General features: G+C 58.4%; 2 protein-coding genes and 1 long non-coding RNA gene across 9 annotated transcripts; 1 reads left to right on the top strand and 2 right to left on the bottom strand.

Annotated features, from left to right (window-relative positions):
• Positions 1-1,040: 1,040 nt before the first annotated feature.
• Positions 1,041-7,028, bottom strand: LOC125090385 (uncharacterized). Of its 2 annotated transcripts, none has more exons than XR_007124321.1 (3): positions 6,875-7,028; positions 2,272-2,445; positions 1,041-1,259 (listed from the first exon to the last, which is right to left on the bottom strand). It is a non-coding gene; the product is annotated as an uncharacterized LOC125090385 (long non-coding RNA). The 2 variants fall into 2 exon arrangements; XR_007124322.1 differs by having other exon boundaries at positions 2,283-2,445.
• On the top strand, positions 6,798-8,792 carry ZG16B (zymogen granule protein 16B). The gene is made up of 4 exons (XM_047713008.1): positions 6,798-6,880; positions 6,970-7,052; positions 7,289-7,388; positions 8,364-8,792. The coding sequence occupies exons 2-4, from the start codon at positions 6,998-7,000 to the stop codon at positions 8,710-8,712; spliced, it is 504 nt and encodes a 167-aa protein (XP_047568964.1). The 5' UTR covers positions 6,798-6,880; positions 6,970-6,997; the 3' UTR covers positions 8,713-8,792.
• LOC125090377 (uncharacterized) lies at positions 8,739-25,479 on the bottom strand. 6 transcript variants are annotated; one of them, XM_047712997.1, is made up of 8 exons: positions 24,577-25,479; positions 23,613-23,738; positions 22,291-22,569; positions 20,853-20,966; positions 18,692-18,752; positions 13,916-13,994; positions 10,022-10,172; positions 8,739-9,779 (listed from the first exon to the last, which is right to left on the bottom strand). In XM_047712997.1, exons 3-8 carry the CDS (start codon positions 22,369-22,371, stop codon positions 9,096-9,098), a joined length of 1,170 nt encoding a protein of 389 aa, XP_047568953.1. In that variant the 5' UTR covers positions 22,372-22,569; positions 23,613-23,738; positions 24,577-25,479; the 3' UTR covers positions 8,739-9,095. The 6 variants fall into 6 exon arrangements, with proteins under 6 accessions (XP_047568953.1, XP_047568951.1, XP_047568954.1 ...); XM_047712995.1 differs by having other exon boundaries at positions 23,613-25,479; XM_047712998.1 differs by lacking the exon at positions 22,291-22,569.
• Positions 25,480-25,600: the final 121 nt, after the last annotated feature.

Genomic DNA, 25,600 nt, shown 5'->3' with positions numbered 1-25,600 from the left:
CCCTGGAGTCCAGACTTTCTGAACATAGTTTTCATAGAGCAGATGTTAGCTTATGACACTCATCATGATTTTTCACTCCTATTATGGGTGATACCACCAACGTGTTTTTTCTTTTCCTTTTTCTTGTTCACCAAAAAGTGTAGAAGCCAGAGCAGATATTTTAGGTAGCCACTAAGATTTACTACTTCCCTTATGCAAACAAGAATAATTACAGAGTTGGGCTGCCTGGGTGGCTCAGTGGGTTAAGCCTCTGCCTTTGACTCAGGTCAGGATCTCAGGGTCCTGGGATCGAGCCCCGCATCAGGCTCTCTGCTCAGCAGGGAGTCTACTTCCCCCTCTGTCTCCCCCTGCCTGTCTGCCTACTTGTTCTCTCTCTCTCTAATAAATAAATAAAATTTAAAAAGATTAACTATGGAGAAATGGAAGTATTTTGGATGGGTTCTATGCATAACCACAGTCCAGAGCTTCGTGCATTTCATAGCATGTGGAGAGTCGGGTACAACTAGGGACACACCGGAGTGTCCACACTTGTCACCCCTGGGTGATAGCCGTCTAGGCGCTTACCATCCTTTTAAGCCTTTTTCAGATTTCCTTCGCTACCCCTTTCCTATCATGTTGTAATCAGAAAACAAAGCCAGTAAGTGCATTTAAAGACCAAACAAGAATCCAGTTGGTTGGGTGTGTGGACAGGTGACATTTTCTCAGGCTTATGGAGGAGGGTCTGCTGATGCACTTTCAAGCCACCTGCCTGCCACTTCCAAGGACAAACGCCAGGACCGCCGCTATCAGCAACAATAGAATAGCTACCAAGATTCTGGAACAAGAGCGAGAAGCTGGTGCTACAGGGTCTTCAGAGATCGGAGACAAAGTTACGTGGGTTTTGAATTCTAGATCCGCTAACAACCAGTCAAGGGGGAGGGCAACGTGATGTCATTCTCAGGCGGGACCTCCCGCCTGCCCTTCCCCAGGGAGGCCCCTGCGGCAGGGAACAGAACGGAGCCCAAGGATGTCAACATCCTAATCTCCGGAGACTGAGTGTGTTGGCTGAGCCAGCGGTGTGACATGGGGAGATGTCTTGGATTGCCCCGGTGGGACCGGCGTCATCACTGGGGGCCTGAAACCTGAAATTCCTGGGAGGAATCGGAAGAAGCAGTTCCTAGAAGTGGCGCCCGAGGACGAGGCCAGATGAGGCAGCGGACACAAGAAAGAATAAATAAGAGATGCCAAAACGGCAGAAATACGGTGTCGATGTCCCATTTCTACTGGAAAGAAGAGGGGGAAAAGGCAGTCAGGGGCATTAGGGGTGAGGGCAGCAAACCCAAGAGCCAAAATTAGCCAGCGTTCCCCAAACTGACCTGATCATGGAACCCTCGTCTTGGGGGGAATTTCACAAGAGACCTGTAAGACGCTGCCCCCCATCTCCAGGGCCAAGCTGGGTCCTGGCAGTCCCCTGGGTCCCTCCCTCTCCTAGGAGCCGCTGATCCGATACCCTCCATCTCCTGGGGTGGATTTTCCTTCCGTAAGTTCTCGGGGCTTCCAGCACCTGTCTCTGCCATGTGCGCCCTCTGACACAAGGGGGCACTGCTGAGCTGGAGCTGCACAGGGGCTCTTCTAGAAGGCAGGCCAGGGCTCCCGGGCTTGGTCCCCCACGGCCTGTTTGCTAAAAAGCAGGTAGCTGAACATGCAGGTGACTTGGGGGCCTGAAGCGATGTTTCTGTCCCCATACTTATTTGTATGGGATGAGGACCCCGCCCCCGCCCCATGCGTCCCCATTGCCATTAGCCCCGTTCTGTGTCTGCGGGATCCCTTCCCTCCACCCTCTGGAGGTGTCTCCCTTCCAGAGTCCAAGGCCAGGTACAGAGCCAGGCACCCACGGAGCAGGCTGCGCTCCTTCGCATGTGAGAAGCGCACAGTCACCTGGAGACTCTGCACGTACCCTGCGTGGGGGACAGACCCGCTTGCAATGTCCAAATACCCTCAAGATGGTGATTCTAAAATCAACGTGTCCTCCTTAGGACATACAAGTCCACAAAAGGAGCATAGAGAAGAAACCCTTCAAGATCACCAGAACCGAGGGGTGCCTGGGGGGCTCAGTGGGTTAAGCCTCTGCCTTCAGCTCAGGTCAGGATCTCAGGATCCTGGGATCGAGCCCCGTGCTCAGCGGGGAGCCTGCTTCCCTTCCTCTCTCTCTGTCTGCCTCTCTGCCTCCTTGTGATCTCTCTCTCTGTCAAATAAATAAATAAAATCTTAAAAAAAAAAAAAAAAGATCACCAGAACCGAACTTTGAACTAATTTCTTCATGTTGGACATCTGGGTTGTTGACCAACGTCTGGGGCACCTGCGCGGCTCCATCAGCTAAGCGTCTGACTGGATCTCAGCTCAGGTCTTGATCTCAGGGTCGTGGGTTCCAGCTTCGAGCTCGCTCCACACTGGGCGTACAGCCTACTGAAAAACAACAAAACACGACATCTTCGGGGAAATTTTTATAAATCTCAGCACCTGCTCCTAAGCATTCCTTTGGCTAACGTGTCTACAGGCGCAGTGCTTCCGTCAAATGGACTTCGTGTCTTCAAAGGACTTTAAACAAGGAGGAGGACGCCATGGCTCTCCTCCAACAAAGGAAGAGGGACCCACCTCCCAGCCTGTTTTGACCCTGAGGGCATCCACTTTCATATCCTTTGTAAACTTATAGGTTAAAAAAACACTTCTGAGGGGCATGGGTGGCTCAGCGGGTTAAGCCTCTGCCTCCGGCTTGGGCCATGATCCCAGGGTTCTGGGATCAAGCCCCGCACTGATGTTTCTGGTTCAGCCGGGAGCCTGCTTCTCCCTCTCCCTCTGCCTGCAACTCCCCCTGCTTGTGCTCTCTTGCTGTCAAATTAATAAAATCTTAAAAAAAAAAAAAAAAGAGCTTCTCAGTTTGTAAAAGTGGTAATCTAACCATAACAACAAAAAAGTCAAAGCAGTAAAAAAAAACAAAACAAAACAAACAAACAAAAAAGGACAGGGAAGGGAGAGATATCCTAAATGCCCTCATGTGGAAGTAAGCATAGTTGCTTGGACATTGCTGTCCATTGCTTGGACATTGGAGTCTGTTTGGGCAGGCAGGTTCAAGGGCAGACAGGTGGAAGGATGGGGTACGGTGTGCGTCAGGGTGGGGTCCCGGACCCCAAGACCTCTGAACTCCAGGAAACGAGGAGACGTTTACAAAGGGAATCCTGCTCTAAGTGTTGGACCCCTGCTACGGGGCAGGCCTCTCAAAGCAGAGAGGCAGATGGGTTTGAGACGATGAGGGTGGGGGCCTGGGGGAGGGGTTCTGGCCATCTGGAGGTGGGATGCACTGGCTCTGGAGTTCGGGAGAGGCTCCCAGCCAAGCCTCAGGCTGGCTGGGTAGTGTCCTGTGATGGGTTAGATCGTGGTCCCCCCAAAAGGATATGTCCACCCAGAACCTCTGATGGGACCTTATTTGGAAAAAGGGTCTTCACAGATGTAATTAAGGTAGGGATCCCGAGACACTCCTGGATAGAATGGGCCATGAATGCAACACCAGCCGTCCTTACGGAAGACGGGAAAAGAAGCCACAGACACGGGGAGCAGCGCAGGTGAGGGAGGAGGAGAGACTGCAGGGGTGTAGCTATGAGCAGAGAAGCACCCAGGCCAGCAGGCAGCCAGCAGAGATTAGAAGAAGCAAGGGACGTTGTCCTTCAGAGATTTTGGGCTGAATAAGGATTTACTGAGAGAGTGAGCATGAGTAGAGAGCAGAGCAGAGGGAGAGGGAGAAGCAGGCTCCCCGCTGAGCGCAGAGTTCACCCTGGGGTCCTGCGCAGGGCTGGATCCCAGGACCCCGAGATCATGACCTGGGCCAAAGTCAGACACTCAACCAACTGTGCCACCCAGGCGCCCCGTGGAGTTTGAACTGCGTAAAAGATTAGACAAAATGTGTGGTTTTCCAAAATAGGAGTTGCATTTCTCTGGGGAGAAGCGGAAAAAATGCTTAGCTTAGAGCGGGGCATCGGTGAGAACCGGAGGCTTTCATGTCTGCTGTGCCACAGGCTGCAGGGCACAGAGGGGCCTCCCCAGTCCCCACATCCAGACGGGAGGGTGAGCCGGTCCAGCACCTCTCCTCTGCTGGGAGAAGGCCGCATTGTTTCCGCTCCTGGCAGCGAGGTCTGAGCGAGTGCTTGGTGGGGATTATGGCCTCGCAAATCCCCTCGTGGGGAGCTCTCGCCCTGAGGGACAAAGGGCCTGTTTTGAGCCTCCCCAGGGCCAGCGCTGCGCCACAGGGGATGAGGGGGCCCCTCAGGAGGTGTGCATGTGTGCGTACGTGCAGGTCCTGTGCAAGGCCCTGTGTGTGGACAAAGCCGGGCAGGCGTGCGAGCTTGAGGGTGTGTCCGAGTGTGACCGCATGTTGTGTGCATGTGAGTCCTGCCCTCTGAAAATGTCCCTCGTGTGTGCTTTTTGGCACGTCCTGGCACCCCTGTCATCTAGGCAGCGACTGGCTCTTCTAGTCAACCCCTAGGCAGTGCTCCCCTGAGTTCTACTCCCCAGTAGGATCCCAGAGTTCTACCTCCCAGGCAGCGCTCCCCGGGGTTCTACCACCCCAGTCAGTGATCCTGGGGTTCTACCCCCCAGGTACTGCTCCCCGGGGCCTTCCCCCGCCCCCCAGGCAGTGCTCCCTGGGGTTCCGGTTCTCACAGATTCTCCTGGGTGCAAGCCCAGCCAGCCTGGCACTAGGAAGAAGGCACCTGAGTTGGCAGCGACAACCACAAAAGCACCCAGTGATTGAGTGGGGTGAGAAACAGAGCCCCCTTTGTGCAACCCCCATCCCCTCCTCCCAAGCCACGTCTGCCAAGGTCCTGGGCCTCCGCCACCTCCACTGCCTACGCCCCACAGGAGGCTCTAGGGCCTCAGGAGGGGATTGGCTGCCCCTGCCCCTTCCCTCAGTGGGCCCGAGGGCCTCTGGGAGGGGCGAGGAGCATGGGGGCCAGGTGGGGAGCCCCTGGCTTTCAACGTGAGTCAGTGGGGGATGGCTGAGCCATAAGGGGCCTCTGCAGAGAGACCAGCGCAGGCCCAGAAGGAAGGGTCCTGTCCAAAGCAGCCCTCGCTCTCCCCACGGGGGGCTGGCTGGGAGATGCTGTGGACGGGACCGCCTCTCTTCCAGACTGGGGACCAGCGAGGCAGCAGGATCGCTGACTTTGTGGGTAAAGGGCCAGAGGACACACGTGGCAGGTTTTCTGGGTCACAGAGTGTCACAGTGGCCCAGCTCTGTGGGGAGACAGCAGCCCCAGACGCCGAGCCCGTGAATGGGCTTGGCTGTGTGCCTGGAAAACTTTCTTTGGACCGTGCCAGTGGAGTTTCATTGGCCTTTCATGTGTCACAAAGTGCTATTCTTTTGAATTGTCTCTAACCTTCGAAAACTAAGAAGTGTTCTTAGCTCTTGGGCTGTGCAGCATGGGGGTGGGAAGTGGGATGTGGCCGTGGGCCGTGGTTTGCCAACCCCTGGCCTGGGTACCTCGGAGGCACGTAGGGAGTGGAGGTCCCGTGAGACAGGGCCTCCACGCCGTCCCCAGCCCCCCAACACCGGCATCCCAGCGAAAGCAGGAGGGGGAGCCCGCGCTTCCAGACTGGGTCTGTGCACATAAAAGGCCGTTCTCAGCACCCACTTCTTGTGACCTGATGGGACCTTCCCGAACACCCAGTCTGTGCTGAGCCTGGCTCCCGGCCCAGGCCACACATCCCTCCTTCCTTGAGCCCACGGAGTGCTCCCCTGCACTGCTAACACCATCATTTATGTGTCCGGTCACCAAACGGACAAGCGTGTTGTTTCTGATCTTTAGCGATTTCAGAGGACATGGCCCAGGACGACCTTGCCCACCTGGCAGCACAGATGAGTCCACGATGGCCGGGCCCTTGCAGGAGAAGGCCCCCCGAATTCTCACAATGTCCACAAGGAGGCTGTACCGCAGCTCACGGACAGCAGATGACCTGATCGTGTTGGGGTGGTGGGAGCTCCCAGCAGCAAGCCCCACACGCAGGGAAGCCAAGATCTGGACCCAGTCTGGCTCCAGCGGCGGCGCTGGCAGGGGCCTCAGACCCGCAGCCCTCGTCAAGTGGCCCGTTATCTCCCAGGTATGTCTGACCCTTAAGCCTGACCTCAGGAGCGCCCAGGGGCACTGGCCTAGAGAATCGCCCTCTCCCCAATCCTCTGTGCCTGGGTCATCCCAAGGCCTGTTGTGGCCAGCCTGTCCCGGCGCCATCTGCTTTGGGCACAAAGGAAAGACCGTCACTGTCTTCCAAGTGACACACCATGGGGGGACCAGCCTCTGGGGTCTCTTCTACCTGGAGCTGGGCACAAGGTCCAACTCTCTCTGACGGTCCAGGGGCAGCTGGGCCTGAGCTCCTGGAAGCCCACGAGACCCCAAGCTCCACAAAGGCCTGAACAAGGTCCTGGGGCCGGTTCTACACAAGGCAGGAGCCCCGGTGGGCACCCAACTGCAGCCCCCCACCGGGTGCAGACCCGTCTGGCCAAGCTGGTGAGGGGGGTGTCTCAGCAACCCTCCACTTAAAGTGCCGTTCTAGTCCAGGTGCTGAAGAGGGAGGCCCAGAGGTGGCAGAGAAACGCTCGTTACTGTCCCATTTTGTTTGTGTAGGCCATGAAGCCAAGATAATAAACACAGCATGTCCGGGAGCCTCCCCCAGGATGGCTCTGGGATTCCCCCAGGAAGAGCCCTCACCGCCATTCCTTCCTGCTCCCCCCGTGGCCCTCACTCCTTCCTTCTGGATGGGGGCCCACAGGGATGGGGTGGGTATAAAGGGCCGGGGGGAGAGTGCCCAGACACAAGGCATTGTGCCACCGGGACTGGGCGACAAGACTCACGGTCAGGTATGATGGTGCTCCCCTCCCACGATGGGGCCTGGCGAGGTCCGACGGGGGCCCCCCTCAGAGGCAGGGGCCTGTCCTCTTCCCTCCAGGAGCCTTGGGACTCACCATCCAGAGGCCATGCTGCTGGGGCTGACTCTCGGCCTCCTGTGGAGCGCCACCTGCTGGGCAGAGCGTAAGTCTCACTGGGTCTGACCCCCCAGCTTGCCGCCCCCCCGGGGGGGGGGGCATCCTCACCACAGCCCCAGCCCGCCCCCCGGGGGCCCACGCTCACCCTTTGCACAAACCAACGACTCCAGTCCCAGGGCCTCGCGGCTGTCTGGAGGGCTGTGTCCAGCTCGGGGCAGGGACATGCTCCCGGTCAGCCTGTGGTGCCCTTCTCTTCCCCTGCTGGTCCCCTCGTCCGTCTAGAGATGTATGGGGTCGGAGGAGGCACATATTTCAGCACCTCCAGTGACTGTGAAATCACCGGAGTCCGGGTGGCCGTGGATCTCATTGGCCTGGTGAAGAGGTGAGTAGGGACCGGAGCCCCATCGCCACGGCCTTAGCAGCCGGCGGAGGGGGCTTCGCACCTCGTCCCCGCGTGCCTGCAGGGGGGCTCGGGATGACCCTGGGAGTTGAGAAGCAGACAGCCACCAGCTCCCTGCTCGTCCCCGTTAGGCGCCCCCTCCCCCGCAAGTCAGCCCCTCCCGTAGTCTGCAAGTCCCGCGGGCTTCCTGGGCTGATCTAAAAAGAGGGGGAGATGATGCTCCTCCCTCCTTTCTCCCTTCAACCCCAAACAGCCTCTCAGTCCGAGAGGCTCAAGATACTCTGCTCCAGATGCCCGATGGGGAGCCCGAGGGCGGTCTGTCCAGGGGAGGGTGGGAGGAAAGGCAGGGACGTCAGAAAGGACACTGGCGGAACACAAGTCAGCAGAAATGTGTGAAGGCCCAGAGCTGGTCTCTGCCCTAACCTTGCTCCAGGCCCGGACGGATCCGTGGTCTGCACACCCAGGGTCCTGGCAAGAGCGCGGGCGTCAGAGTGGGGCCATCGGGAGGAGGCGTGTGGAGGGAACAGGGAGGCCCGAGGGGCAGAGCTAGTGGGACTCCCCCAGGTGACCACGGGAGTCGCCTGCTTCTCAGGCCGGGGACCTGGTCTAGTCAGTAACTGGGGCTCAAAGTCCAAGCTGGGTCTGGGGACAGCTCCCCACTGTGTGCAGTGACAGCAGCTGGCACCGCCCAAGGGGTCCCTGATGAATGATCTCGCTGACTGCCCCCCAAACCACTTTCAGATAAGGAAACCGAGGCCCAGAGAGGCTGGGTGACCAGCCCAAGCCCACAGGGCCCGAAAGCATCAGAGCAGGGGTGTGAGGGCGACAGCTCTGTCCGCGGGCTGGGGATGTTTACCAGCAGTGAGGAACTGCTGTCCTCGCAAGGGGACGGAGTGCCCGGGGAGTGGGGGGCCGGCCCGGCTCTGGCCTCCAGCTCCCCCCCGCCCCGTCTCCCAGCATCCAGGTGCGATGTGGCGACTCCTGGGGCCCGGTGTTTGGCACCTCAGGTGGGACGACCCAGGAGTTCCTCCTGCAGCCGGGAGAACACATCAATACCATCTTCGGCTCCCACAGGGTGTTTATCCGGTCCCTGCTCATATCCACAGACTGGGGACGCTACGCCACGTTTGGGCGGGAAAGTGGCAACACCTTCTTGGCCGGTGGTGGTGGGAAGGTGCTCACAGGAATCTGTGGTCAGCATAAGATTTTAGGCCTTTCAGGCCTCTGCTTTCACTGGGACTACCCTCCCGAGGCGGAGGAGGAGGAGACCACTGCACCACCCCCTACCTCGACTGAATGCAAGTAGGGCTCGGGGTGAGCCGAGGGGGCTGAGGGGAGCTGAGTCGACCTCAGCTGGAATCCGGCAATAAATAATGCTTCTGCAAGCACGGCGGCTCCACGTGTGGTCCTTGGGTCCGGGGTGTGACCGAAGCTTTCCCAGCTGGCAGGGGACGAGGCTTCCGGAGTGAGGGTGCAGGGTGCGGAAGGAGCGGGTCTGACGCCCCAGGCCTCGGGGATTCTGCCTGTGCAGAACTTGGGCCTCCGAGATCTCCCATCTTTCGGGAGTCTGGGCTCCAAGGACGCCTCCTACCCCGTGCTGACCCCAAGCGCATCCAGTGGGCCTCTGACGGCCCAGGCTCAGTCCTGGTCTTCACCGAGTGGGTGACGGGCCTCAGGGAAGCCAGCCATTCACATCCCCGCTCTCTGAGCGCACCTCTGCCGGGGCCTGGGCTCCCCCAGCCCCTCACGGTTAAGAGAAGAGGCCAGGGGTCCGCCTGAAGGGTGCCCTGTGGGGGATGGAGGCGGAAGCAGGTGGCGGCAGCTGCATCCACGGGGACACAGGCAGGGCACTGAGTCCGGCACCCGCACAGAGGCAGAGGAAGAGGGGCATGCTGCGGGGACCCTGCCTCCAGGGATCCTCCCTCCTTCAGGGGGGGACCCTACCTCCCAGTGGCCCCCCCCACCCCTTCTGAAAGGAGGCAGCATCTGGGCCTGCAGGTGAAGGGACGCCTGGCCCGGTGGAGACAGGGCCGAGGGCATTCCAGGCGGTGCGACCCGTAGGGCGAAGGCAGCTGAAGACAGGCTCCTGGAGGTGTGATTGTGAGAGCAGCCTGGGAGCTCGTGCAGACCCCGGGCACGCCCGTTCTTTGTGTGCCCCATCCCGAGCCCGCGATCCCACACGAGAGCTTGCCTCGAGTCCCAACGACCTCCAGGGACAGGGCTTCCAAACACTGGGGGACGGTGACCGCAGGAAGGCAGGTTCTGCACCTCGCCACCGAGCACACGCACAGCCAAGGCTGGCAGCTGGCGCCGGCTGTCGGGTCCAGCTGCACCCGAGCGACCCCGTGGGCACAGGCCTCCAGTGGCTCCTGCCTGGAAAACGAGCAAACTGAGGCACAGAGAGCCCAGCAGCCTGGCCTGCGTCACACGGCGGCAGGCAGCAAGGCCGGGGTTCACTTGGGCTGGGAACCCCAGACCCTTGCTGACATTTTTCTCTGTTCTGCTTCTTACCCTTTTGAAAGGCTGCTTGGGACCCACTTTGTGGTTCTCATCTGGGGTCCGTGGGCAAATTTCAGAGAATCCATGAATGTGGCTGGGGGTGGAGGGAAAGATACCTGTTTATTTTGGGTGTTTTCTACTGGAAATTTGGTGTTTCCTTCACGTGTGCGTGTGACCACACCAAGCTCATCAGCAGTGCCCGTGACCTTGACAATGACACTTATCCGGACTTCAAAGTCACAGGCATTTTCAGACGTGCCCCGGGATCTGTCAGTAGTAAAGGGGATTTGGAGAATACGTGTGAGCACACATTTTGACGAGCTCATCTGACTGTTTTCCTCCGGTGTTGTAGAAAAGCCCCTGGGCTCCCCACCCTCCCTCGCTAGCGGCTCCCTGGATTGCTCAAAGAAAAATCTGTTTTCAGTAGGAGACTCCTGGCCGTTTCCACAGGGGACTTTCTCGGGGCTGGCAGCTTCAAGGGGGGACCCTACCTCCCAGTGGCCCCCCACCCCTGTATGGCAACAAGGATGGTCAGAAACGGGACAGCGTTGAAGAGGGAGAGCAGTCGCTGCCTTGTGACCACATCAGATGGGAAGGGAGGAGGACGCGCGAGAAGGGCAGGGGCTGGAGGAGGAGAAGGAGACGCAGACAAAGGGGCAGGCTCGGGGCAGTCAGACCCACTGACTGCAAAGCACAGGCTGAGAGATGGCCGATGGCTGTCCTACCAAGCTCCAGAATGCTCCCGGCCCCAGCTCCTTCCCGTTCGGATATTCCCAGACTCCTTTCAAGGAGGGTTGCCAGATACACAAATTTCAGCATTTCAGATAAATAAATAATGTTTTACCAAAGTAAGTATCAACCACTGCATTTTTAAAAGTGTAACTACAGGGGTGCCTGGGTGGCTCAGTGGGTTAAAGCCGCTGCCTTCAGCTCCGGTCATGATCCCAGGGTCCTGGGATCGAGTCCCGCATCAGGCTCTCTGCTCAGCAGGTAGCCTGCTTTCTCCTCTCCCTCTGCCTGCCTCTCTGCCTGCTTATGATCTCTGTCAAATAAATAAATAAAATCTTTAAAGAAAAATAAAATCTTAAAAAAAGTGTAACTACATCATATATATATATATATATATATATATATACACACACACATACTTTTTTTTTTTTTTTAAATATATCTCAGACACTGCGTGAGATATACGTATACTAAAGATTTTTCTGTGTTTATCTGGAATTCATTTAGCTGGCGGTTCTGTATTTTTATTTGCTGGATCTGGCAACCCTAACCCAAGACACGTCATGTGCTGTCAGAGGAGGGGTCCTAAGACAAGCCAGTGGGAGAGGTCAGGAGTGGAACCGTCGGGAACATGGGCCCTTCTAGGACAGAGCAAGGGACCCATGGAGGGGACAGAGTTGAGTGTGACGTGAGCAGAGACCCAGGGAGGTCTCGGGACTGAGCGCTCTCCTGAGGGGGCGCCTGCCGCTGACTTCTGAGGCTCCGAGGCCCCAGAAAGAGGGGATCCTTCACTCGCTCCCATCCCGATGCCCCACGCTTATGATCCTTCCTGAGCTTTTAGTGCTTTTATCAGCAGCCTGCCCAGAAGTCTGTATCCTTCTCTCCTCCCTCCTGCACCCCAGGCCTTGGCGGGGCAGGGGGCTCAGGTCAGGCCTGCTCTGGGGGCTTCAGCTCGGGGAAACACTGCAGAGTCAGCACATCTGGGGACCCTCTGGAGCCCCGAGTTTTGCTCAGCCCTTGCCTAGATCTGGATCCCGGGCTCTCCCCTACTCTCCTCTGCCCCACGTATGCCTGGGAGCTCCCTCAGCACCTCTCAAGGGCAGGTGTGTATAGAAGGAGGGTGGCGGGGGGAGGGGGGTGGTGGTGTGGGGGGTGAGGGGGGACAGAAAGGAGAGAGGGCGGGTCCAGCTCTGTCACCTCTGTCACTGGGCAGGTGTGCAGGGCTGCACGCTGGACAGCCAGGGGAGGGGCAGGGAGGGGCCACATCTTGGGGGAGGGGCTGCAGGCAGGACCAGAGAGGCCAGGAACAACAGCCCGGCTTCCAGGAGGCTCGTGGGACTTAGGCCTCAAGGTCAGGAGCGACGGGACGCGGACGGAGCTCCCAGGAGGCTCTGCAGAGGCAAGGTTGGGCGGGAGGGGTCCTGGAGGCTGGGCACAAGGACGTGAGGGGAACCCGCGTTTCCTACAGGCTTCAGGGACTTAATGAGAAGATGGCACCCAGGACAGTGTCATGGGGTGTCACCCACACAGCCGCACAGAAGGGCCCCCGCCTGGCTGGGTGCTCTGACGTCATCATCCTGAAATTCTTGACAAGTGTGAATCAAGGAGCCCTGTGTTTTCACTGTACGCTGGGCATTCGAAGTCCGCAGCGGGTCCAAGGAGAGGCTGTTTCCTGAGGCCCTTCTCCGCCCTGTTCCCTGAGCCAGTCCCCAAATCATGCCTCCTCTTCCACTCTGGCCTCGCCTCCCAATGCCATTCGGGTCCCGCCAGCTGCATGTGGGCTGAGCCCCTAGCCCCGGCGCTGCCCAACCACCCCCGCCACGAGGGGCGCTGGAGATGGCGCCTCTGGCACGGACACTTGCTGCATTCCAGCCCCAGCCCCCAGCAAGTGAGCCCTGTAGCCCAGCCAAGCCCACAGGACATGGGGAGAGCAAAGGAGGGGTGGGGAGGGATGGTCACCCACGGTGACATTAACCGAGGCAAGGGATGGCCCAGAGCTGAGGGCCTCGTGTTGGCTCTGAGCGCCCAAGCTGCGCCGGCCGAGCCCTGGGCAGGGGCGAGGAAGAAAGCCGACAGGTCCTGCCTGAGACGGGCCCCTCGAGGGGGCAGAGACGTCGAAGCATCTGCCTAGAGCAGGAGAACACTTTCCTCTCCAGCCTTCCCGCGAGCGGGTGGATTTGCTTGCCTAAGCTCTTCTGCGGTCCCCTCCCCGCTGCAGCTTCCGGGGACTCATAGGTGGCCTGCCATCCCAGCACTCCCTCAGGCCAGGCCTGACAACGTCACATCCCTGCTTCATTCCCATCTCATAGCTGAAGAATCAGCTGGGGACACATTTAGCTCCTTCCCTGAGGTCACTCAGGGAGTCAGCGGCCGAGGCCAGACTCAGTCCCAGGGACAAGTCGTGAGCAGGACCTTCACTGCTTCCCGTCCCATCCCCACAGACATGCCAGAGGACAGACACTTGACACCGGGCTCCGGGCGCCCCTGGGCTCCTTGTTTCTCCCAGCCAGATCCTGCCCCTTCCCTGGCCCTGCTTCTCCCGAAGGTCTCCCAGCGCGTGGCCACATGCCCCTGGCTCCATCTGATGTGCCAGCGCAGGGGCACCACCCACTCGTCCCTGTAGGATATGCCTGGGAGCTCCCCGCCCCTGGCACTCCTGGCTGACAGGAAGGGGCAGCCAACCCTGGGGAGGGGGCCGGGGTGGCAATGGGCAGCCTCTCCCCAAGGCCTGGGAGAGTCTCCCTGTAGGGCTGCTGGGATGACAGGAGTGGGGGCCGAGGGCCCAGAGGGACCAGCTGAGCCCTCCAGCGAGCTGCTCTCTGGGAAAGGGCACCTGGAGGTCGCTGACAAAGGGCTCGTGGTTCCACAGCCGAGCCCCAGGCTGGGAACCCCTTTGCGGGTTTGGCTGCCCTTTCAGGTTCCTCCTTTCCACCTCCCGGAGGCACCTTCTGGGAAGGAGGGAGGGAGGGCGGGCCAGGATCTAGTCTGGCTGAGTCCCGGGACTGCCCCAGGGACCAGGCAGCCAGAGCTTTCTTTAGCGTCACCATTGCCCCATCACCCAGCCGAGCACTGGGCTATCGTCTCATCTGATCCTACAGCGAGTGAGCGACGTTCCCCCGGTTTTACAGATAAGCCGACGGGGAGTCCAGGAGGGGAAGTAACGGGTGAGCCTTCCACACGCGAGAGCTGGGGTCCCCGCAGGCAAACACGTGCCCGAACAGAGCCCCAGACCCAAGCTCGTGGGTGAGGAGGCCAGAAGCCCACAGCCAGCGGCTCCCTACCGGCGAGATGTCAGGGTCCTCAGTGAAGGGCTTGCTCGCTGTTTCCAGGGCCTTGTGTCCATCAGGAGGCTGCAGGGACCTGTCCAAGAGGACCAGCCAGTCACAGGGACTTCTCTGGTGACAGAGGGTGATTCGGTATGAAGCTCTGTTTTACAGACAGGGCGCTCCTCCAGGGAGGGCCGGGACGGGGCAGCGCGGGCCCCTGACCCTGGGGAGACTCTCCGTCCGGGAACTCAGCTTCATGGAGAGAGCCACAGACTGTCCCACGGCTAGGACCAACCCCCTCAGCTTAGGGCCATGGTTCCCACGGAGGGGTGGTGGTGGTGGTGGTGATGGTGCCCCCAGGGGACTTCCGGCCATGTCGGGAGACACTTTGGGTTGTCACAACCGGGTAGGTGTCACAGACCTCATGGAGATAGAGGCCAGGGACATCAGCACCTACCCTACAACACACAGGATGGCCCCCACAAACACAGAGGCAAAAAAGAACTCTCTGCCCCCAAACTGCAGGAGGCCAAGGCTGAGAACCACGGGCTAGGTGCTTCGGTCTGTCCCACAGCCCGCTCCCTTCCACCCCTCGTGAGTCTGATGGTGTCCAGAGTGGCGTCCATCTCCCTGGAGCTCCAAACCTCACAGCCAGAGGTCTGAGCCCCCATCCCGGCGTGCGTTTGGGCCCAGACTATCTTCTCTGGGGTCCCACTCCCCGACCCCAGTCCCCATCGCTCTGGGCTTTCTGGTGAAGGGGGTGAGCGGTGATGCTTTCCCCATCAATTCACAGCTGCACGAGGCTGGCAGATACTTTTATTGTGGTGAAAGACACATGAGATTTGCCACAGAAGCCACTTTAAAGCACATGCCATGGCAACACTTAGGGCCTGTGTTGCCTTGTGGCATCGCCGCCGTCCCCCAGCCCCAGAAGCTCCTCAGCGCTCCGACGGGGGCCCCAGACCCCAAACCCAGTAAGCGTTCACTCCGGGTACTTCCCAGCTGTCTGATGGACCTCAGACCGGATGCACAGAGAAGCCGGCTCCCTGCCGTGGTGTCTGCAGATGGTTTTGTCGAGTTAGGTCTCGGGTCCACCACGGTGCTGAGGGTCAGCCGCGTTCCCTTTGAGTTTTCCTGTTCTGGTTTCCCACTCAAAGTGCACGCAGTGAAACGCATCTACGTTCACAGTGAAGTTTGATAAAAATTTGACGGACGTACCCAGCGGCGTCACTGTCACTCACTCAAAACGGAGAAAGTGTCTGTCACCGCTGCAGGGCCCCTGGAGACCGTCTTCTCCCAAATCCAGGTCCAGAGAACCACTCATCGGGTTTGTTTTGTCCCTCTAAATTGTGTTGTCTTCTCTAAAATTTCAAATCAGCAAGGTCACATGGTACGTGCTCCTGTATGTCCAGCCTCCTCTGCCCAGCGCTCTGGCTTGGAGGTTTGTCCCTGTGACTCGGACCTCACTGGTCCCCTCCCTGTCGAGCGCTGCACCGTGTGCATCTGTCCGTGGACCAGCCGACGACCAACAGTGGGGCGGGCTGTCTGGGCTGTTACGAATAAAGCTTCTGTGGATGTGCGTGCACGAGTCTTTAGGACACACCGTTTCCATTGCTCCCGGGGGAACGTCCAGCAGTGGGATCGATGGCTCATGCGGTCAGCGCAAGTTTAAGTTAAGAAGAAATGGCAAGACAGCTTTCCAGGGTGGTGGGGCCATTCTGCGTTCCCGAGGGCAGCGCCTGCGCCCTCTAGGTGCGCCGCACCCGTGTCAGCACTTGGCGTTGTCAAGCTCCCACATTTAGGCCACTCGGGCACTGCCCCCACAGAACGTCTTTCTGCACCTCTGTTGCCCGCTCCTTGGTCTTCCTCGCTGATGTCTCACAATGAACCTTTGCCCAGTTGTTTGGTATTTTATACGGAGCTCCCTTTTCCTCTGGCTGTCATCCGGTGTATGAGGTGAAGGGAACAGCGGGTGACTTGCTGACGACTCAGTAAGGAGAGCTCCGGCCCGTTCCTGGCTTCACCTGCTGTGGCCTGGGCGCACCCTCGGGCCCCCCGGGCACATGCGCCCAGTGTGTCTGTTCCATGGAAGCATTTTCTCCGAGGCCTTAACTTCGTCACCGGAAGTTTGAAATGTCCCTGCCACCATGACACCAAGGTCCCTCGATGAAGAGGCTAAAGACATTTCAGACTTTCCCAAATTGGCAAAACACTGGCAGCTGGGGGAGAGGGAGCAGAAGCTGCCACCAACTCTTCCATGAAATGCAGTTCTGGAATGTTTTTTCTCGTTACGAAAGTCCTACGCGTACACTGCAGGAATTACACTGAAAAGAAGTCCCACTACCCAGAGGGACTCACTGCTGACATTCTGGTGTATCTACTTCCAGTGTTTTATTTTTAAGATTTTTTTTCTTTATTCATTGGAGAGAGAAACCAAAAGGCAGAGCACAAGCACAGGGAGAGGGAGAAGCAGACTCATCGCTGAGCAGGGAGCCTGACATGGGGCTCGATCCCCGGACCTGGAGATCATGACCTGAGCTGAAGGCACATGCTTAACCCACTGAGCCACCCAGGCAGACCAACTTCTAGGGTTTTAAAATGCATTTAGGCAGGGGTACCTGGCCGGCTCAGTCGGAGGAGCGTGCAACCCTTGATCTCGGGTTTATGGGTTCAAGCCCTACGCTGGGTATAAAGAATACTAAAAAATAGGGGCGCATGGGTGGCTCAGTGGGTTAAAGCCTCTGCCTTCAGCTCAGGTCATGATCTCAGGGTCCTGGGATCGAGCCCTGCACTGGGCTCTCTGCTGAGCAGGGAGCCTGCTTCCCTCTCTCTCTGCCTGCCTCTCTGCCTACTTGTGATCTTTGTCTGTCAAATAAATAAATAAAATCTTTTAAAAAAAATACTAAAAAATAAACTTAAAAAAAAATAGGATGGATTCAGGTGTATAAAGGGTTAAGTGTGATGAACAGGGTGCTGGGCTATAGAAGCTGGCGTTAGGGAAGAAAGAATCTGAGGCCGAAGAGGTCCAGGACAAAAGCTACCGGGGGCGACCTGGGAGGGAGACGAGAGAAGCAGCCCCAGGTGTCTGCAGAGGGTCGTGTGGGAGCTGAGGCTCGGGGGCGCCAGGCAGTCATTCTGAGCTGGAGGCCACCGGCCCCCGAGTGCACACGTGTCCGTATGGATCTTTCCTCTGGAACCAGGGAACGGACGGACGGACGCACAGAGGAACGCTAACATCCGTCATGCACCTGCTTGGGGCCAGGCCCGACGCTCGGTGGCTTCCCAAGCACTCCCGCACGAACCCCGGCACACACTACACTCCCGTCTTCCTGGGGGTTCCTGCGCCCCAAGGGCCCAGGGCTTCAGCATGCCACAGCACGGGGTTCTCGCAGGCTGGTTCCCCCCATCTGTGAATTCCTTCTCGGTGACTCATGACAAGCTCAGAGATGAGGTCCCGCCAGACCTGAGTCCGGGGTCCAGGCTGAAGAAGGGGCTATTTATCCGTGCCAGGGTCCTCTTCCTCACAGCTGGCTTTCAGGCCAAAGTCAGCCTTCAGGAACATCGAGTAAATGTAACTACTTCCTTATCCACGTACTGGCTCCACCCCAACATGAACAGTTTCTTCTTCTTCTTTTTTTTTTTTTAAGATTTTTATTTATTTATTTGACAGAGATCACAGGTAGGCAGAGAGGCGGGCAGAGAGAGGGGAAGCAGGCTCCCTGCTGAGCAGAGAGCAGCTGAAGGCAGAGGCTTTAACCCACTGAGACATCCAGGCGCCCCTGAACAGTTTCTTCTTATACAACACTGAGCTGTGCAGCTCCTGGCCCTAACGTGTCTCTGGGAGGTGCCCAGACTCGGCCCAGGGCCTGCCAGGCCCCCCAGGGTCCATCAACTCATCAGTCATGGCTGGGGAGTACCCCAGGAGATACTCCGTTGTGGGCGGATGCACGGCAACGAGGGGCAAGGCGCTGAGAGCCTCTCCATGCTGGCCTCCCACCCCGCCTTCTCAGGGCCAGGACCTACCTGCTCCCCTCACTAGGCTCCAGGAGCCCCTATGCTCCTCACTGGGCACAGGACAGCCTACCCCCCACCCCGCCAGGCACCAGGACCCCCTACCCACCCACCAGGCACCAGGACCGCTTACCCCCCACCACCCCGCCAGGCACCAGGACCCCCTACCCCCCCACCATGGCACCAGGACCCCCTACCCCCACCAGGCACAAGAGAACCTCCTTTGTCTGCTGCAGTCGGTGGGGGTCACGGGTGGGGTGTTACAATCAGAAAGGTCAGTCTTCTAAATCCTCCCCACACACCACCTCTGGGGGGGCCCGAGGGACAGAGACAAAGGGGCTTGTGTCTGGGCCGCAGTGGTAAACAGCTGGGAAAATCTTCCCGTGGGTTTGGCGGCTGGTTTGGGCTCCTTCCCTCACTGGTCTTGGGAGAGGTGGGAGGCTGGGGGGTGGGAGGCGTTGGCGGGAGTCACCTGTGGGGGGCAGGAGCTGAGTAGTCTCACTGCCTACCGCCCTACTGAACGTTTGGGCTCCCAGGAGCACGCACAGACCTGCGCACACGTGCACACACATGCATGCCCATGATGGACACGCACCGGACACGGCACGAGGCCCCGGGGATAGGGCTGCGTGGCACCACGGCCCTGGGCAGTCGGCGGTCATCTGGGAGATGGGGCCTCGGTCCTGGACAGTGAACTGCAGCTCCTGGGTGGTGGGGATGACGCTGGGACCCGGCCATTATCAAATGCAGCAAAGAGGCCGAGGAAGTGAGGGACGTTACCTGTGATCCTCCCTGTCCTCTCCTCACTGCTTTCTGGAAGGGCCTCGTGCAGAGCAAAGAGCTGGAGGTTTAACAAAAGAGCACAGAGAAGTGATGAGCGAGAGGAAGTCACCAGGAGGGACGGACTCTGCAGGGCCGGAAGCCCCATCCAGGAGGCAGAGGGGGGCCGGGGAGGGGAGGGACAGCAGAGGAGAGGTTCTGAGGGGCACTCGGCAGGGCCAGGGAACATTCCAGAACATGCCCGGTGTGTGGCTGAGGCAGCAAGCCTTCTGGGCAGCTTCCCCGAGGCTGCTGGGGCTGGTCTGGGCCCCAAAGGGCCGATGCCCCAGGACCATCCCGCGTGCCTGCCCCACACTGTCCTCCCCCCGCAACCAGGGCTCGCGACTCCAGCCAGCCCTGAGCTCCTGACACTGAGCTCTTCCAGGGAACATTTCAGACACACCCACAGGGGGGGAGGGGCAAGGGGACACCGTGGCTGCCCTCTCCCAGCCCTTGGCGGACTAACTGGACTGAAAGCAGGTCCCCCTTGCCTCACAGAGGCCGAGGAAGCTTATCGGGATGGAGGGTGTGCGAATGCCCAAACACTGAGCCGGTCCCACAGGTCTGGCTTTGTCCCTGCTTCGGACACACATTGCCAAGCTGGCAATGGTTGCCAGGGCCCTGGGGACAGTCCCTGGGTCACTGGCAGGGAGGGTAGGAGGTGGTGGTTGTGCCACTGGCCAGAGCGAGGAGATTCAGTCCTAAATGCCCAGCTGGCAGCCATGGTGACAGGCCAGGGGTGCAGAGACTGAAAATCGGGGGGATCTGAGAGGCCGGGAGCCCCTGCTTTAGCCGAGTCACTGCTGGGTGGACTGCAGAATTTCTCCAGCTCTAAGGACACTTCTGGGAACACGGATCATGTTAAGAAACAAAATCCAGAGGAGGAAATGTGAAGACTGGCTTGCGTTATCAGTGATGTGCGGGCCTGGCAGTGGGGAGCTCTGGGCTGTACGAAATGGAGAATGTTTACAAGAAGTGGGGGCAGGGAGTGAGCAGCAGAAGGAAAGGAAGGATGGCTCCGGAGAAGGCTGCTTTCCCTCCGGGGCAGGACAGGGGTCTGAGGTGGCTTTCCAAACCTTCTTTGGGGGATGGCCAGGCTTGTGAGGGCAGATGACCTCACTAGTGCCTGCCAAAAAGCTCCCACCCACCGCTTAAGACCATGTTTCTGGTGGTGCCCGGGTGGCTCAGTTGGTGAAGCATCTGCCTTTGGCTCAGGTCATGTTCCTGGGCTTGGGATCAAGTCCCGAGTCGGGCTCCCTGCTCAGCGGCGAGCCTGCTGCTCCCCCTGCTTGTGTTCTCTCTCTCTGACACATAAATAAAATCTTTAAAAAAAAAACAAAAAGAGACTGTTTCTGGGGGAGCCACGCACGTCAGGTGTTAAACTCCAGGTGGGAGACTTGGCCCAAGTGATACCATTTGGGGCCTGGGATTTCTTTTTTAAAGATTTTTTTTTTTTTAATTTATTTGACAGAGATCACAAATAGGCAGAGACGCAGGCGGAGAGCGGGGTGGGGGGAAAGGCGGCTCCCTGCTGAGCAGAGAGCACGATGTGGGGCTTGATCCCAGGACCCTGAGATCATGACCAGAGCCGAAGGCAAAGGCTTTAACCCACTGGGCCACCCCGGTGCCCCTTGGATTTCTTTTTAACAATAATCCCAGCAGGACAGGTGTCACCCTAGGCTGCCCCAAGGGAGCCTAGGCTGTCCTTCGCACAAGTGGGAGAAATGCCTCTCAAACTCCCTGGGGTAAAGGACTACCTCTTCACAGTCTACCACGGTCAGACGCTGTCCTGACCCGCTCGGGCTGCAACTGCACAGACCGGGGGAAGGGGGGTGCAGACAACCAGTTGTGTCCCCTCCATTCTGGCTGCTGGGAGTCGGAGAGCAGGCATCACAGGGATGGGCTGCTCTCTCCCAGGCCCTCAGGCAGCCTCTGCTTCCGTGTGCTCACATGGTCCAACCCATCAATGCGCTGGGAAGCGTGCGTGTTTCCCTGAGCTCTGTGAGCTGCTCCAGTCCACTGTGAGGGCTGGGGAGGAGGGATGCTCCACTCTGCAGGCTGTGATAGGAAGCACAGGACTGGGGACTGGCATCTGGGGAGGGGCTGGGGCTGAGTCCCTCACCTGTGGGGCTGCTGCTGTCCCTGGGTGGACCGTGTCACGACTGGGCTGAATTCCGGGCACCCCCTGGTATCTGAGGAGCCCGGAGCCCGCCACGCTGGAACCGGCTCTGGGAACCTTAAAAAAATCGCGGCATGTGCTTTTGTAAAATACAATAATATAATTGTAAACTACAATAAAAATGAGTAACTAACAAATAGGAGGGGGGGAGAAGACATAAAACACATACCTACATTTTCTATAAAAATAAAAATAGGGGGTGCCTGGGTGGCTCAGTGGGTTAAAGCTCTGCCTTTGGCTCAGGTCATGATCCCAGGGTCCTGGGATCGAGCCCCATATCGGGCTCCCGGCTCAGCGGGGAGTCTGCTTCTCCCTCTCCATTGCCTCTCCCTGTTTCCTGCTTTGTCTCTAATAAAGAAATAAAATCTTTAAAAAAAATTAAATATACACACAGTTTATGACCCAGCCATTCCACTTCCGGGTGTTGGCTCGGCGGAAATGAAAACACGTCCACATGTGAACACTTCCAAGTGTTCACAGAGCTTTAGGGGGAAATAGCCAAACCCAGAAACAACCCAAGGGCCCATCAACACGAGAATGGGTGAGGTCTCTCAGCGCTGTGGCCTCTCGGGAACACCTGGGCACACCACCGCCGCCGGGGGAGCCCCCACAGACATCCCGCTGAAGCCGAAGAAGCCAGGCCCAAGACAGGACTTGCTAGATGACTCTGTTTACCTCAAATACCAGGAAGGACAGAATGCAGATCAGTGGTCACTCGGGGACTGGGAGGTGGGACAGGGGAACTGACCAGGAAGGGGCACAAGGAGGATTTTGGGGTGACTGAAACGCCCTGCAACATAGTATGTTAAACAGTAATACATGTCCCAGGGAAGGAAAGAGCGCAAAGGAAGAAGCAAGAGGGGAGGGAGGGAAGGCTGCTCTTGTAAATAGGATGGTGACATGGTGGCAACTGAGCGCAGATCTGCAGGAAGCGGAGACTGCAGGTGCAAAGGCCCTGAGGCAGGAGCATGCCTGTGGTGTTCCAGTGCACACCTGGGAGCCCTGCAGCTGCAGCTCCCTGAGTGAGGGGGAGGGGGCGGGGAGGCCAGAAGGATGACGTCATTTCCTCTGAGGGAGGCGAGGAGCCCACAGAGGGTTCTGAAGGGTGGCGTGAGACTCAGGCTTGGAGACAGCCAGTCTCAGAGCTGTGCAGCTGTGCGGAGAAGAGGCTGCTGGAGCCAGAGCAGAAGCAGGGAGCCCGGTGAGGAGGCCACTGCCGAAATGCAGGACCTGATGGAGAGCAACCAGGCCGGTGGAGGAACGAGTGGCCACATCTGGACATATTTCCCGGGTGGAGAAAAACCAACAGGATTGGCTGATGGCCTGAATGTAGACCATGAGGGCAAGAGAGGAGGCAGGGGGGCCCACGGCAGCCACTCACCTGCTCTCCGCCCCTGTGGCCCTGGGGCCTGGCCGGTCCCCTCAGCTTGCTCACAGGGCGTCTGCAGGCCTCGCGGGGCATCTGCTCCTCTCAGTCGCTGAGCAAATTCTCCCGATTGATCGGGCGCCGTACAGTGTGTTTTCCCTGACCGCCAGCTGGAGGGCATTTTGGGGGGCTGCACTCGACATGGACACTGGTGAGTTCGCCAGGACCCCATCAGCTGGGGCAGTGGTGAGACTCCTTCAGGTGCCTTAGGGGGCAGCAGCACTGACAAAGAGACTTGAATCAGGAAAGAGAGACAAGGAAAGGCTTGTTCTTGGATAAATTCTTTACATCCTGGGGATCCCTGAAACAACATGGGGGCGCCTCTGCAGGTCCAGGATTCTTGTGGGCAGGTATGAGCTCAAAGGCTTCATAATTTGGATAAAATTCGTATGTGCAGGACGCCTGGCCGGCTCAGTTGGTGGAGCGAGCAACTCCTGATCTCAGGGTTGTGAGTTCGAGCCCCACGCTGAATGCACGGGTTACTTAAAGACAAAATCTTAGGGCGCCTGGGTGGCTCAGTCAGTTAAGCATCTGCTTTCAGCTCAGGTCATGATCCCAGAATTCCGGGATCGAGTCTCGCATCGGGTTCCCTGCTTAGTGGGAGGTCTGCTTCTCCCTCTGCCCTTCACAGTGATTGTTCTTTCTCTCGCTCTGTCAAACATAAATTTAAAAAATCTTAAAAAAATTTAAAAATTAAAATCTTTAAAAGAAAACCTAAATGTGACGTGATTGACGAAATCTAACATAACCGTTTTCATGATAACAAAAAGAGTTTTCTGTAAAAAACCAAGAAGTTTTCTACAAATCTAAAACTACTGTAAAACAGAGGGTTTGAAGCAGGTATAACAGCTAGGAATGCAATTAGTGACAAGTAAAAGAAGATGGACCGACAGCGGCTTACAAGGGCAGGGACGCATGGATGGAGGCAGCTGTCGAAGACAGGATATTGGGCCCACGATGTCCTCACACCCACAGCTCCTGAACCTTTGCTGTCATTTGGTATAGCAGCTTGTCACCTCATGGTGATAAGATGGCTGCTGATGTTTAAGCATCACATCAACATCCAAGACTAGAAGAAGGAAGTGGATGGGAAAGGATGCTGGGTGAGTATGTCCCTTTTACCAGGAAAAAGCCATCTTCCCAAGAAACTACCCACCAGACATCTGCTTCCCTCTCCTGGACCAACACTCCAGTGACCTTGCAGGAGATTGCGGAATTGAGCTTTTCCCTTTTCCAGTACCTTCAGAGGAGGAAGCAAGGGAGGGGCATGGGCTTACCTGGCACGGAGGCTGCCACCGCACAAGAGCTGGACTCAGTGCCTGTGTGCTCACTTGCTCTGGATGTGCGGGCAGAACCATGGAGTCCCGGGCGTGGGGGTGGACGTCTCATCAAGGGTTAAAGACCTGAGGCAAGAGCATGTGGAGGGACAGACTGAGTAGCCCGCAGCTAAGGCAGCTCCTGCTGGAATGACATTTGTCACCTTGGGGAGGTCAGGGGAGCTCTGGGAAGGGCTGTTCTGTGTGGGAGGCTGTGGCAGGTGGAGACAGCTGCCCCCTGGGCCCCAGGGACTTCTCCTGAGGAGACTGCCGGCAGGCCCAGGGACTCTGTGGTCCCCAGAGGCAGGTGGGGTCCATGGAGCCAAAACAGCCAGTCCTCCCCACCCAGAATGGTCCAGATTTGGGGGGTGTTCCTAGCCCAGCTCCAACTCAGGAGCAAAAGGGCTTCTCTGCTGGCACTGGGTGGACTCGGCTTCCACCTCCTGGATGCCCCAGCCCTGAGCAAAGAGGGGTCAATGCATACGGTGCTGCGGTGGGGACCCAGGTGCTGGTTCCCCACTTGGCGCCCAGCCTGCGCTCCCAGCCCGCCATCCAGCTCCTCCAGGAGGGTGCGCTGGGGGCTCCCTGGAGGCTGAGAGCCCAAATCAGAGAGAACCCACCCCCACTGGAGTGTCCTGGCAATACCCCTACCCGTTCCCTCCCTCAGGGGCTTCTGTGGGGGATCCTCTGTTACCGGGGACCAGGGAGAACATGAGGAACAGAAGACGGAGAGGGGAAGAATGAGGAGAAGCAGCAGGGGCAGAAGAAGGGGCGAGGGGTGCTGGGAGAGCTCGGAGGACAGAGGGAGGAGGAGGCACAGCAAGAGGGGGCACGGGCTGAAGGCGGGAGAGGGGGCAGGGCGAGTGGCAGGTAAGGAGGGGACTGGGTCACAAAGGGAGGGCTGGGATTTGGATGTGGCGCTGACCTGAGTCACCACTCCCTCCCCAGGCTGGTTCCCAGGTGAGCAGGAGGCCAGGGCCCTGTTTGTTTTTTGATAAAACCAACCCCAAGGCATCTACTGTGATCTGGTAACAACACAAGGGTCATCAAAACAACACGAACCAATGTTTGAGAAGCTGCTCCTTAGGAAGGGGGCCAAAAAGCCAGCCAGCCAGAACCCCACGCTGCCTTCTCAGAAACTCACTTCACGGGCAATTTGTAGCCGGAGACACTTTGTAAGCAGTCCGCCGGCATGACCGCACCTAGCTGCTTCCTTGACTTTTAGAATGAATCTCTTTGTGTGAACCACCATCGGGTTCACACAACCACAGAGCCCTCAGTTGGCACATCCATGGGCTGCAGGGAACCCCAGGTGGGTGAGGATGAGGTTCTGGGGGGGGTGCTCTGGAGGGCAGGCCCAGGAGGCCAGGGCCCCCGCTGCAGAGGAGAGGGCGGGAGAGGGGCACTCCCGGGGGGAAGGGAGTTAGCTGACAGACCCTCTGTGGCCCAGGACTTGCTCCCCCACCCGCCGTGGGCTCAGGCCAGGTGACTCTAGCCCACCGTGTCACCAGGCTTAGCGACCTCCCATCTCATTGTTTTGCTCCGTCCTTGTAGGACTACTCACAGAATCAGCAGTGAGTCACTCCTGAGTCAGCTCCTGGGGGTACAGAGGCCCTGGTTGCCTCAGCTCAAATCCGGGAGACCTGGTTCTCAGGAGAGGGAGGGGACACCCCACTCTCATATGGGCGGGTTTTTCCTCCCTAGCCCAGTTTTGTAAACCCAACAGGCAGGCTGGGGGCCTGGACTGGCCCTGCAGCCCGCTGGGCCTCCCGCGTCCTCTCTCTGTGGCCTTCCGGTGGGCGGGGCATAGGAAACAAGTGCAAAGGCCGGGGGTCGCGGTACTGGAACACAGGTGCACAGGACACCTGGTCCCTGGTGGGGCCGCCACAGAGTCACACCCATCTGTCCCATTTTAATCCCAAGTGTACCCCTGCTTCCCAATGTCCCCA

The sequence above is a fragment of the Lutra lutra genome, chromosome 18 (genome assembly GCF_902655055.1).
Source record: "Lutra lutra chromosome 18, mLutLut1.2, whole genome shotgun sequence".
NCBI classification, from domain to species: domain Eukaryota; kingdom Metazoa; phylum Chordata; class Mammalia; order Carnivora; family Mustelidae; genus Lutra; species Lutra lutra.
Note: the sequence above shows the minus strand (reverse complement) of the source record. Positions and strands in the feature narration are given on the sequence as shown.

What these genes read in the sequence shown, in the direction of transcription:
- ZG16B (XM_047713008.1), top strand. Translation starts at nt 6,998, where the DNA reads ATGCTGCTGGGGCTGACTCTCGGCCTCCTGTGGAGCGCCACCTGCTGG. An exon ending in CGCCACCTGCTGGGCAGAGC is followed by an intron (nt 7,053 to 7,288) that starts GTAAGTCTCACT and finishes TCGTCCGTCTAG; the next exon opens with AGATGTATGGGGTCGGAGGA. An exon ending in CTCATTGGCCTGGTGAAGAG is followed by an intron (nt 7,389 to 8,363) that starts GTGAGTAGGGAC and finishes CCCGTCTCCCAG; the next exon opens with CATCCAGGTGCGATGTGGCG.
- LOC125090377 (XM_047712995.1), bottom strand. Translation starts at nt 22,371, where the DNA reads ATGCCCCGCGAGGCCTGCAGACGCCCTGTGAGCAAGCTGAGGGGACCG. An exon ending in GCCACAGGGGCGGAGAGCAG is followed by an intron (nt 20,967 to 22,290) that starts GTGAGTGGCTGC and finishes GATTTTTTTAAG; the next exon opens with GTTCCCAGAGCCGGTTCCAG. An exon ending in GAGGACAGGGAGGATCACAG is followed by an intron (nt 13,995 to 18,691) that starts GTAACGTCCCTC and finishes CCTCTTGGACAG; the next exon opens with GTCCCTGCAGCCTCCTGATG.